The 13936-nt window shown below is 39.8% G+C and overlaps 1 protein-coding gene across 13 annotated transcripts in view; it reads right to left on the reverse strand.

The window, feature by feature from the left end:
- The window catches only part of PTPRM (protein tyrosine phosphatase receptor type M), a 916041-nt gene extending 902524 nt beyond the window's left edge, over positions 1-13517 (reverse strand). For 9 of the 13 annotated variants that reach the window (XM_040353983.1, XM_040353984.1, XM_040353987.1 and 6 more), the window contains exon 1: positions 13158-13517. In XM_040353983.1, coding sequence (XP_040209917.1) covers positions 13158-13233 — 76 coding nt within the window. In that variant the 5' untranslated portion in view covers positions 13234-13517. The remainder of the gene's footprint in view (positions 1-13157) is intronic. The other 4 variants (XM_040353990.1, XM_040353986.1, XM_040353989.1 and 1 more) reach the window with 2 other exon arrangements.
- Positions 13518-13936: the final 419 nt, after the last annotated feature.

Consider the following 13936-nt stretch of genomic DNA (forward strand, 5'->3'; position numbering starts at 1 on the left):
TCTAAAACCCATGCAATCTCTGACCATGGCCCCGATTCACTCTTAGGCCCCGTACACACGAGAGGATCCATCCGCTGAAAAATCTCAGCGGATCGGTTTCAGCGGATAGATCCCCTGGTGTGTACGTTCCAGCGGATATTTATCCGCGGATATTTCCGAATTCCAGCAGATAAAAATTTGTAGACATGCTTACAAATCTATCCGCTGGAATCGGCACCAGCGGATCGATCCGGTGGTCTGTACAGACTCACCGGATCGATCCGTCCGAACCCATCCCTCGCATGCGTCGTAATGATTCGACGCATGCGTGGATATCCTTATATGACAGCGTCGCGCACGTCACCGCGTCATCATCGCGGCGACGGCACGACACGTCACCGCGATGGGAATTCGGTGCGGATTTCGATCCGATGGTGTGTACACTCCATCGGATTAAAATCCGCAGAGGATTTATCCGTGGATACGGTCCGGCGGACCGTATCCGCGGATCAATCCTATCGTGTGTACCAGGCCTAAGGTCTGAGAAAACCTGCTACTCCTGGGTACTCGACACTCATGGTATTTCACTCTACCTTCTGTCTGATCAAGTCATGTGAGAGGTGAGGAAGGCATATTTAGCTCAAAAAAATCTGCGTCTTTTAAATATTAGTATTAGCTACCATATGGTTTGAACAAATAAATGGTGGATCAGGGTAGTGGTAAGTATAGTAAAGTTAGGATTAAGGAATCTAAGGATGTCTAAAGCAAGTCTTATAGGTTGGTCTGTTATGTTATGATTATTTTTTAAGTACTATATTTATCGGCATATAACTCGCACCTTCATTTTAAGAGGGAAGTTTTAGGATTTTTTTTTATTTTAAATAAAGAACTTTGAAGCAAAATAAGAGTCAGTGTATATCAATGCAGCCTGATCAATGCCCATCTGCAGCCTCAAAATTGCCCATCAATGCAGCTTGATCAATGCCCTTCTGCAGCCTCACAATTGCCTATCAATGCAGCTTGATCAATGCCCATCTGTTGTCTCACAATTACCCATGAATGCAGCTTGATTAATGCCCATCTGCTGCCTCCCCATTGCCATGAATGCAGCCTTCTGCATAGAGCGTGTATGTTCCCTCTTTGGTTGTTTGGGTTTCTTCCCATACTCCAAAGACATGCTGGTGGCTTAACAGGTTCCTATCTAAATGTGTCCTAGTACTGTATGTGCCCCAATGCATGAGATAGGGACCTGTAAGCTCCTTTGGGGCAAGGACTGATGTGAATGTACAATAAGAAAAAGTTCTGCATGAATTGCTAATGCTATAAAAATACCGGCAATACATTTATGGAAGGATTATTATTTTTTTGTCACTTGTCCCAGATATAACAAAAGCTTTCAGTTATGCTGAACCAACCCAAAAGGATCAAATAAAAAGAGTTCACTGTTGGAGTGTAGGTACATTTCAAAAGAGAAGAACTGAGGAAGGTTGTGAATCTTGTGATAATGGAAATGCTTCATATTTTATGACAAAACCATTTCTTTTTGACACCGTACCCCCACTGCTCAATATTCTGAACAAGAAATAAGTAACACCCCGTCACCCTGCTATTCTTAGTCAAGCTAAACTACATGGGCTTTGAGGACCAGTACGCTGGGCTACTGCAATCCAAAGTTTTCTATCCTGTTTGAATTTTTACAATCTGGCTTACTTCAGCTCGTAAAGAATGTCTGACGGAGCCTTCCCTCTCAATGCAATGGAAAATTGGAACACGGCACACAGTATCTCTGCCATGTATTCACAGACAGGCTATTATGAAAGAGGGAAAGTCGGGAGTTTTACAAAATGTAGTTCAGACGCTCACAGACTATTACAAAGCCCAGCAATGCACTGCGGGCAGGGGAAGGATGTGTTCATAAAGACAAGAGGATACTGAAAGAGGGCTGGGGTGTTTCTCAAAACTCATTTTGTGGCACAATGAGAGGCAGCTTTCAGATCTGCTACCTTCTAACACATGGCAGAAAAAGTAATGTTCACAAGATTGTACCTTGATGAGTACATTGTAGCTTTAGAGAGATGGGCACACAGATAAACAGACATACTGACAAACAGAAAGACGATAAACAGGCCAATAGGTAGCCTGATAGTTAAACAGAAATAGAAAGGGAGATAGATAAATAGATAGATAGATAGATAGATAGATAGATAGATAGATAGATAGATAGATAGATAGATAGATAGATAGACAGACAGGAGATAGACAGATACATACATAGATGGATGGACAGGTAGATAAATATACAGACAGTAAGATAGATAGATAGATAGACAGACAGATAAACAGATATACAGATACATAGATAGATGGATAGACGGGCAGACAGATAAACAGACATACTGACAAACAGAAAGAAGATAAACAGGCCAATAGGTAGCCTGATAGTTAAACAGAGATAGAAAGGGAGATAGATAGATAGATAGATAGATAGATGGATAGATAGATAGATAGATAGATAGATAGATAGATAGATAGATAGATAGATAGATAGATAGATAGATAGGAGATAGACAGATACATACATAGATGGATGGACAGGCAGATAAATATACAGACAGTAAGATAGATAGATAGACAGACAGACAGATACACAGATATACAGATACATAGATAGATGGATAGACGGGCAGATAAATACAGACAGTAAGATAGATATATAGATAAATAGATAGACAGATACAAAGATAGACAAACAGATAGATAGACAGGATATAGACCAATACATAGATAGATGGATAGACAGGCAGAAAATACAGACAGTAAGGTAGATAGATAGATAGATAGATAGATAGATAGATAGATAGATAGATAGATAGATAGATAGATAGATAGGAGATTGACAGATACATACATAGATAGATAGACAGGAAGATAGATAGATAGATAGATAGACAAACAAACAGATAGATAGACAGGTACATTCATATTTAGACAGGAAGATTGATAGATAGATAGATAGATAGATAGATAGATAGATAGATAGATAGATAGATAGACAGACAGACATATAGATAGATAGATAGATAGATAGATAGATAGATAGATAGATAGATAGATAGATAGATACTATTAAGACAGACGGGCAGGTTAGACAGGGATAGATAGATAAATAGATAGATAGATACATAGATAAAAAAATCGATAGATAGATAGACTCATACGTACACACACTTGTGCCACGTACACACGATCGGTTCATCCGATGAAAACGGACCGATGGATTTTTTTATCAGATATCCGATGAAGCTGACTTTCATCAGTCTTGCCTACACACCATCAGTTAAAAATCCGATCGTGTCCAACGCGGTGACGTAAAACACAACGTTGTGCAGAGAAATTGATTCTGAGCATGCATGGATTTTTGACCGATGGATTACATACATAGACAAACATACAGGAAGATAGATAGATAGATAGATAGATAGATAGATAGATAGATAGATAGATAGATAGATAGATAGATAAGATAGATAAGATAGATAATATTTAGACAGACAGACTTGATTCTGAGCATGCATGGATTTTTGACCGATGGATTTCCCCACAGACGATCGTTTTTTTTAACCATCAGATAATTTTAAAACAGGTTCTATTTTTTTTCACCGATGGGAAAAAAACGATGGGGCCCATACGATCGGTTCGTCCGATGAAAGCGGTCCGTTTTCATCAGACGTACCGATCGTGTGTACAGGGCATTAGAAGTGGTCATACACTATACAATCTGATTGCACAATCCTCTTTAACTCTAGCGTCAACTATGTAGTACAAGGGCATACCTGCATTGATACAAATTACATTTTGTAAATGTGTCCTCCTATTACATAGTTTTGGTAAATATAACGGAGATGGAAATGGAAATGATTCAATTTGATTGTATAGTGTATGGACAGATGAGCACACAAATATATAGACTTACAGAGAAACATAGAAAACAGAAACAAGGTAGATGGCAGTAGATAGATAGATCGATAGATCGATAGATCGATAGATAGATAGATAGGTAGATAGATAGGCCCAGATCCACGAAGCAGTTACGTTGGCGTATCTATTGATACGCCGCGTAACTTCTAGGATGTTCCGGCGTATCTTTGTTTTGTATCCACAAAACAAGATACGCCTGAAGCTGGGCTAGATCCGACTGACGTACGTCTTAGTACGCCGTCGGATCTAAGGTGCATATTTACGCTGGCCGCTAGGTGGCGCTTCCGTTGATTTCCGCGTCGAGTATGCAAATGAGCTAGATACGCCAATCCACAAACGTACGTCCGCCCGGCGCATTTTTTTACGTTGTTTATGTAAGGCTTTTTTCGGCGTAACGTTACCCCTGCTCTATGAGGCGTACGCAATGTTAAGTATGGACGTCGGGCCAGCGTAGAATTTTCCGTTTTTTTTGCGTAAAACGTTCGCGAATAGGGCTTTGCGTAAATTACGTTCAAGTCGTCTAGGCATTAAGCGGGCGTAATTTAATTTAAAAAGTCGACGTGATACTGAGCATGCGCCATACGAAAAAAGCGTCATTTACATGGGGTCAAGCTTATTTTACATCATTTGTTCATCATTTGAATTCCGCGCCCTTATGCCGGGAGATTTACGCTACGCCGCCGTAACTTTAGAGACAAGTGCTTTGTGAATACAGCACTTGCCTCTCAATGTAGCGGCGGCGCAGCGTAACTACGATACGCTACGCCTGCCTAAAATTACGCCGCCCTACATGGATCTGGCCCATAGATAGATAGATAGATAGATAGATAGATAGATAGATAGATAGATAGATAGATAGATAGATAGACATACAGGAAGATAGATAGATAGATAGATAGATAGATAGATAGATAGATAGATAGATAGATAGATAGATAGATAGATAGATACATAGACAAACAGGAAGATAGATAGGTAGATAGATAGATAGATAGATAGATAGATAGATAGATAGACAGACAGACAGACAGACAGACAGACAGACAGACAAATAGATAGATAGATAGATAGATAGATAGATAGATAGATAGATAGATAGATAGATAGATAGATAGACAGACAGACAAATAGATAGATAGATAGACAAACTTGTAGACACACACGCTTGAGTGCACCCTTTTTTCCAATCAATTCTATTTAAGTACAATAAATATGATAAACAGATGTGTGAAGAAACTGAAACATTAATCAAATAATTTAAATCTGTTTTTCAATTAGCCAGGCCTACTGGGAAATGTAATAGATATAGTAAGCAAGAATCCTATTATGTTATTTAATGTTCCAATCTTCTGCTGTGTTACATCTCTTATTTCTCATCCCCTCCGGGATCGTTCTGATCTCACAGACAGGACTAGGCAGACTGATACCGCAAATGGGGATCAACCGTCTAGAAAACAGGAGCCGTCGCTGTAGTCTTGTTAGTACTAAAATAATTCGAGATTCTAAATACAAATCTCTAAAACTATTTCTAAATGAGGAAATCACAATACTATATGAAAATACTTTTATTTGACGGGAACCCACCACACACGGAATTACAGGTCCTTAGAATAAATACGATTATTCTTCCTTTGGGTAAGGCAAGCAAAGCAGACCTGCCTAATTGAATAGCAGCCTGAACTTAAATAGCAGGATATTACTCAAACGCAGGAAATGGGCAGGTATTCAGCACAAGTATAGGAAAATGTTACATTTAGAATAAAGAAAAACACAACGGGAGCAATTTCCTTCTGCTCTGATACGGAAAATGTTAACACATTGGGAAGTAAAACGTTGTGGCTATTTTCTGAAGCCTTGCTGGTTTGGTTCAATTAGGACCTTACTAATCACTTATAATTAGCAGTAAAGCTGACGTCTATTCTTTACCCTATACTGTCACCATAAAAGAAGGAACTTTGATGTGCAGCAATTGGTTCATTAAATTTACTCTTAGCACAATGTCCCATCCAGAGGCGTATCTAGTGAAAATGGTGCCTATGGCAAGCACTGAAACTGCGCCCCTGTCAAAACATTTGAAACCTTTCAGATAACCAGAGATAGGGAGGGACGCAGTGCGACGAGGACATAGGGGCTGGTACTGAAAATTTTATGGGGGGTCGCAAACTGAAAAAAAAAATCAATTGCAGCCACTGTGCCCATCAAAAGCAACCACTGTGCCATCAATGGCCAGTCATCGGAAATCATGGGGGCACCTGTCACTGCCCTCCTTAGGCCAAGGAGCAATATTAGCAATTGCTGTGCTGGGCGCCGCTCTTCAGCAGGCCGGCCGCGATGCCGGGAGCTACATTAGTGCCGAAGACGGCCGCAGGAGGACGGGTGGGGTTTTTTTCATGCAGGGGGTAGCTTTTTGCCGCCCCCCTTCCCATGGCGCCCATGGCATTTGCCATTGCTGCCATACCCTAGATACGCCACTGGTCCCATCACAGATCGGGGGAACTTTATTCGGCTTTTATGGAACTTTCTGCAAGTGTAACCTAATAAAAAGACGCCAATACTGCCAATTTGTTGCCTGATTAATACGTGAAAAAAACGTTCACTTTATAACCTTCAATCTAAGAAACGTTATTATAAGTTTAATGTAAAGCACATATGGAAATTCTTCAAATGCTGAAGGACAATGACTATTTACAAGGGATGTCTAGGCAAATATTGTATTAAAAATGCAACACTGAGAAATGATACCGGAAACCTTCACCCTTTATAATCCAACCTGTAGAACGTAATGAAACTTTATGAATCCTATCTGTATGGTTATTAGAACACTGGCTGCTGACAGAATCTCCAATAACCGCATGAAGCATGGTTTCAATATCAGGCTATCAGACACATGAACGGTCTGATGTGTATCCAGCAATCAAGCCAACTTCACTCCATGAGTCTGTTTCATAACATGACCTTACTACTAGGATAATACTGCTCAGTGATCATCTACCGGACAAGCGGAAATAAAAGCAGAAATATAGCAGTATTACATACTGTATTAAAATGTCCCATTATGTTCCTCTTTAAACCGCCATGGCTTATATTTCACAAAAATGACTTTCTGCGTAGAAGGCTATTAAAAGTAGTTTATGATGTCTAATAAGTTGGTGGGTCTTAACGCCAGCTCAAAGATTGCTTGGGATCCTCAGATTAACTCCTTCATGGCATGAAAAATGCCCTATATTAGGAAACGTTAACTTTGCAGCAGAGAACAAGGAATGTGCAACTATGCATGTACGTAGTTCTCAGACCTGTACATGTACCTAGTTCTTAGACATGTACATGTACGTAGTTCTTAGACCTGTACATGTACATAGTTCTCAGACCTGTACATGTATGTAGTTCTAAGACCTGTACATGTATGTAGTTCTCAGACCTGTACATGTACGTAGTTCTCAGACCTGTACATGTATGTAGTTCTAAGACCTGTACATGTATGTAGTTCTCAGACCTATGCATGTACGTAGTTCTTAGACATGTACATGTACGTAGTTCTCAGACCTGTACATGTACGTAGTTCTCAGACCTGTACATGTATGTAGTTCTAAGACCTGTACATGTATGTAGTTCTCAGACCTATGCATGTATGTAATTCTCAGACCTGTACATGTACATAATTCTCAGACCTATGCATGTACGTAGTTCTCAGACCTGTACATGTACGTAGTTCTCAGACCTGTACATGTACGTAGTTCTCAGACCTGTACATGTACGTAGTTCTTAGACATGTACATGTACGTAGTTCTCGGACCTGTACATGTACCTAATTCTTAGACATGTACATGTACGTAGTTCTCAGACCTGTACATGTAAGTAGTTCTCAGACCTGTACATGTACATAGTTCTCAGACCTATGCATGTACGTAGTTCTCAGACCTGTACATGTACATAGTTCTCAGACCTATGCATGTACGTAGTTCTCAGACCTGTACATGTGCGTAGTTCTCGGACCTGTACATGTACGTAGTTCTCAGACATGTACATGTACATAGTTCTCAGACCTGTACATAAACGTAGTTATCAGACCTGTGCATGTATGTAGTTCTCAGACCTGTGCATGTATGTAGTTCTCAGACCTGTACATGTATGTAGTTCTCAGACCTGTACATGTATGTATTTCTCAGTCCTGTGCTTTTATGTAGTTCTCAGACCTCTGCGTGTATGTAGTTCTCAGACCTGTACATGTACATAGTTCTCAGTTAACTTGTCAGTAATTCTTTGAATAATGTGTCTGTATGGCAGAAGGTCTGAGAACTACGTACAAGCACAGGTCTGAGAACTACGTACACGCAGAGGTCTGAGAACTACATAAAAGCACAGGACTGAGAAATACATACATGTACAGGTAGAGAAATTACCCTGTGATTGTATGTAGTTCTCAGACCTTCTACCAAACAGACACATTATTCAAAGAATTACTGACAAGTTAACTGATGCTGCTAAACTTGGTCTGGACAGCTACATTTAAAAAAAAAAAAAATCTAGAAGTCTACTTTTGGCCATATATATATAGATCAAAATCACTTTCCAACCCAAATGGAGGTACTTTTTATTTCTTTTAACTCTTTAATAAAAAAGTATTTCATATTTCCTAATGATGGATGTCCAACATAAAACCCTAATGATGGATGTCCAACATAAAACCCTAATGATGGATGTCCAACATAAAACCATATTGATGGGTGCCCAGCATAAACCCCTAATGATGGGTGCCCAGCAAAAAACCCTAATGATGGGTGTCTATTATAAAACCTTAATGATGGGTGTCTGGCATAAAACCCTAAAGATGGGTGTCCGGCATAAAACCCTAATGATGGGTGCCTGGCATAAAACCCTAATGATGGGTACCTGGCATAAAACCCTAATGATGGGTACCTGGCATAAAACCCTAATGATGGGTGTCCAACATAAAACCCTAATGATGGGTGCCTGGCATAAAAACCCCAATGATGGGTGCCCGGCATAAAACCCTAATGATGGGGGCCTGGCATAAAACCCTAATGATGGGGGCCTGGCATAAAACCCTAATGATGGGTGTCAGACATAAAACCATGCCGTTCTATGTACCTGTTGACTTTATAATAATTGTGGCAGAGTAACTAATTGCCCCCAGACTTCTTAAATCAAACATGCAAAGACGTACAGTAACCCACAGCAGCAATCGTTCCCTTATCAGTCTAGAGAAGTCCATATAATGAAATATAGTTTCTGATTGCTTCTATTGCCTATGCACATTGCTGTATTTAATAACACTGATAATCTGGTTTATGAGCTTATTTATTTAACTTATTTATTTATTTTTCTTTGTTTGCTTTGATTTGTTTTCTGTTCACCGGGACCTGAGTTGTTTATTTTATTCCTTTCACATATAGCATGTTTTTGGAATGACAATAAAATATCCTTATTAACTACTTCCCGACGGCCGTACGACTATTGACGGCCGCAGGGTGGATCTACATCTCTGAGGCGCCGTCAATTGACGTCCGCCCCTTTCCGCGTTTCCCGCGCGCGCTCCCGAGCGCGCAGCGGGGAACTCCTGTGCTGGCCGTGTCCCTTGGACACAGCCAATCACAGATCGCCGTGAACGGCCAATCGGAGTGGCCGTTTGCTAGGCGATCTGTGCGGCCAATGAGAGATGATCTCATATGTTTACATATGAGATCATTTCTCATTGCCGGCTCTCACAGACAGCGGTGCTGTCAGGGGAGAGAGGAGACGGATCTGTGTCTCTTGTACATAGAGACACAGATCGGTCACCCCCCCAGTCACCCCCCTTCCCCCACAGTTAGAACACTCAATAGGCTACACATTTAACCCCTTCCTCATCCCCTAGTGTTAACCCCTTCCCTGCCAGTCTCATTTATACTGTAATTAGTGCATATTTATAGCACTGATTGCAGAATAAATGTGAATGGTGCCAAAAATGTGTCAAAAGTGTCCGATGTGTCCGCCATAATGTCGCAGTCGCAATAAAAATCGCAGATCGCTGCCCATTACTAGTAAAAAAAAATAATAAAAAATAATAATTCTGTCCCTTATTTTGTAGGCGCTATAACTTTTGCGCAAACCAGTCGCTTATTGCGATTTTTTTTTTTTTACTAAAAATATGTAGAATACGTATCGGCCTAGACTGAGGATAAAAAAAAAAAAATAATTGAGCTATTTATTATATCAACAAGTAAAACATTTTTTTTTTTCACAATTGTCTCTCTATTTTTGTTTATAGCACAAAAAATAAAAACCGCAGAAGTGATCAAATACCACCAAAAGAAAGCTCTATTTTTTGGGAAAAAAGGGACGTCAATTTTGTTTGGGAGCCACGTCGCACGACAGCGCAATTGTCAGTTAAAGCGACGCAGTGCCGAATCGCAAAAAGTCCTCTGGGCAGGAAGGGGGTTTAAGTGCCCAGTAAGGAAGTGGTTAAAGAGCTGTGCTATGGAATCCAGTTGTATAGTATGGAGCGATGACAGAGCTGAACTGATGAGCAGCATGGCTCTGCTGATAGAACTTTACAGAGGCGCTGACAGTGGCAGTATTCATGCCTTGCTAGGCTGCACTCATCCCACAGCCAGGCTCGCAGGCAAGTGCACCTGGTTCTTCCCGCTCGCTTGTGGGGCCCGAACGCCATTGTTCTCAGGGACTTTGGTGTCTGAGCAGGACATGACAAGTCCAAGAGGAAATTACCCTGTTTACTTTAATTGAGGGGGGAGCAGGAAAAGCAGCTGGGAAGATAAGAGAGAAGAGGAAATAGGGTGGAGAATAAGAAGACTGAAAAGTGGATGAAATGCAAAAGGAAAAGGGAAACTGGGAGAACAAGCTGGGAAAGCAGATAATAATAATAAGCCGTCCTCCTGTGTGTTACACCATAAGGTGAAAAATGAGGTCACTTATACCACCACACAACTTTCCCATATGGAAGGGAACTTCTAGAATGTGGGGTGACAGTCCTGAAACAACTTTCTCCCAATATTATCACTTAAAATGTCCTTTTTTTGTATGACAGTCCCAGGACTACCCTGACTGGTACTAGGGTCCTCCATAAAGACAACTTTCTGTGCGTTAACTGGAATCTGATTGGTTGCTGTAGGTTATTACGTCCTGCACATCGCCGTTACTCTGTTCTGGGAGAATTCAAATTAGCAATAGAAAAATATTAATAAAAGTCAAAAAAAGGCACATATATGGAAATATGCAATACACGCCCCCAGTGTGTTATTACTGGGATGAATATGTAAACACTAAAGGAGTGCATGGAGGGTATGAAAAGTTCCGATAGGAAGTCTTCCCTGACAGGTCCTTCCATGGCTGCGCACATGATGTGTCTACATGAGATCTCCAGCCTCCGAGAGCCTCCGAGAGGAGATCAGCAGCTATCAGCCACGTCTATCTGCCCAGATTTATCTTCACACTGAAAATAAAAAGGATCCTGGTCCCCAAAGACAGCACGGGCATGACAACCATGTCTACCCAGCCATGGATCACTCATTCTTGGCACAGGAGCTCATCCCCCTGCTGGCTGCTCTCCACACTAGCCGGTGATCTGGTGTCATGTGTGCCTTTGTTTACTACTTGCTCTGCTCACGAAAACAATTAGGAGGACATGATCATCTTTACAGCAATTGTCCATCATGAGGATGAGGACGATACGGATGGAGATGAGTCTCTGGATACAGCGCCTGAGCTCCTACAGAAGTAGCATAACTATACACCGATCGCCCCCGGCTACTTCCATCCCTGAGATTCCACACGTTCAGCTAATCATCCAGCGAAAGAGGAACTGCAACCCACACAGGCGGCTGCTGGGAAACTTCCCCAAAGTCAGCCTCTCCTTTTATTCACAGGACATAGAATGGCTCAATTCACAAAGCCGAACACATCAGGATAAGGAAAAAAATACATAAATAAATATAATATAAATGCATATAAATAAATAATAACAGAAATAAAAAAAAACATAAAATAAATCTAAAATAAATAAACATAACAAAAATATAAAATAAATCTTAGATTAAAAAAAAAATAACATACATAAGTAGAAAAAAAAGCTAAGATAAAAAAACATAACATAAATGAAGATAAAAAATAAATAAAATAAATCTTAGACTTAAAAAAAAAAAACATAAATGAGTAGAAAAAAATAAAACTAAATCTAAGATAAATAAACATAACATAAATGAATAGAAAAAAAACAAAACATAAGTCTAAGATAAATAAACATAACTGAAATATATGGGAAAAGAAAAAGGATACTTTCAAAAAATAATATAAAACAAGATAGTGTATATATATATATATATAGATATATATATATAGATATATATATATATATATATATATATATAGATATATATATATATAGATATATATAGATATATATATATATATATATATATATATATATATATATATATATATATATAGATATATATATATAGATATATATATATAGATATATATATATATATATATATATATATATCTATATCTATATATATATAGATGTAGATATGTATGTATATATACAAATATATATATATATATATATATATATATATATATATATATATATATATATATATATAGAGAGAGAGAGAGAGAGAGAGAGAGAGAGAGAGAGATATATATATAAAATATATCCATATATATAAAATATATCCATATATATATATAAAATATATCCATATATATAAAATATATCCATATATATATATAAAATATATCCATATATATATAAAATATATCCATATATATATATAAAATATATATATATATATGCATTTAAAAATGTGACAGTTATGCCCAGTGAGACTTAAAAATAACAGTCACATGGTTAAAAAAGGATGCATGTTAACACTTTGTCACCCTATCGGGTTCAGCTTGTGAAGTTCTAACAATAACATTAGAATAAGGATCCTAATTTCAGCCAAGTGAACCTACAAATCTCAGCGGACTCCTCTGAAAATAACTGTCACAACAGTTAGAAATAAGATGGAGCAGAGGGGAACTGAGCCTGCCTGGCCATCTCCCCCACCATCCATGGTCCCATCATCCATGGGATCGGAGCTCTGACAGCTCCTGGATCTGCCTGTCCTGTCAAACTCCTGATCGCAGTACATCCCGATGTTAGTACATCCCGATGTTAGTACATCCCCACTCACCAGTGTACGGTCCAGCAGCCACAGCAGGCAGAAGTCCAGCCAAAGTCAGCAGGCAAGTTGCAAATATTTTCCCCATGGCAGCTCCAGGGTCTCCAAATAGCAGAAGTTGTGAGAGTTGGAGAAATGAGCGATGAGTAGAAAGTAAGGCGGGTGTGGTTGTCACTCCCTGTCCATGGCTGGAGTCAGAGTGAAGTTTGGATGTCCCTTGTCGTCCCCAATGTCCCACTTGGCTGTGTGGAGGGGAGTGTCACTGGCTCCCAGCCTGCTCCCTGCATAGAGTAATACGAGTGTGTCCTGCTGCAGCTCCTCTCCGCCACTGCCAGCGCACCGCCTCTCGCACTCTCTGCCTGCTGGATTTGGAACTCTGGCGCTGACTTGCAGCCCCTCCCGCTACTGGATGGAGGAGGCAGCGCCGGGCTCCCTCTAGATGTGCGCTACTCCCGCTCTACCGCCACTGAGCCGCTAGGTGGCGAAGACGTCTACACAAGTGAGAGCGCAGGCTGAGCTCCCTCCGCTGTGACTTCTTGGAGCCGCTCTGTCACTTTACATCGCGACTTTCTTGTATCCAACTCTGATTATCATCATATTGTTATTGATCATTTTCAGGAAACTTTCGTTTGTATATCATTTACTTGAGTATTATCTTATTTTGGATACTTAAAGGCTCCATTCACACTAAGGCGTTTTTTTTTTGTTTTGTTTTATGCTTTTTGCATTTTGCAGAAATGCTGCACATTTTTCTTGGGTTCTATGGAACATGTTTACATCAAAGCATGTTA

The sequence above is a fragment of the Rana temporaria genome, chromosome 5, assembly GCF_905171775.1.
Source record: "Rana temporaria chromosome 5, aRanTem1.1, whole genome shotgun sequence".
Lineage (NCBI taxonomy): Eukaryota > Metazoa > Chordata > Amphibia > Anura > Ranidae > Rana > Rana temporaria.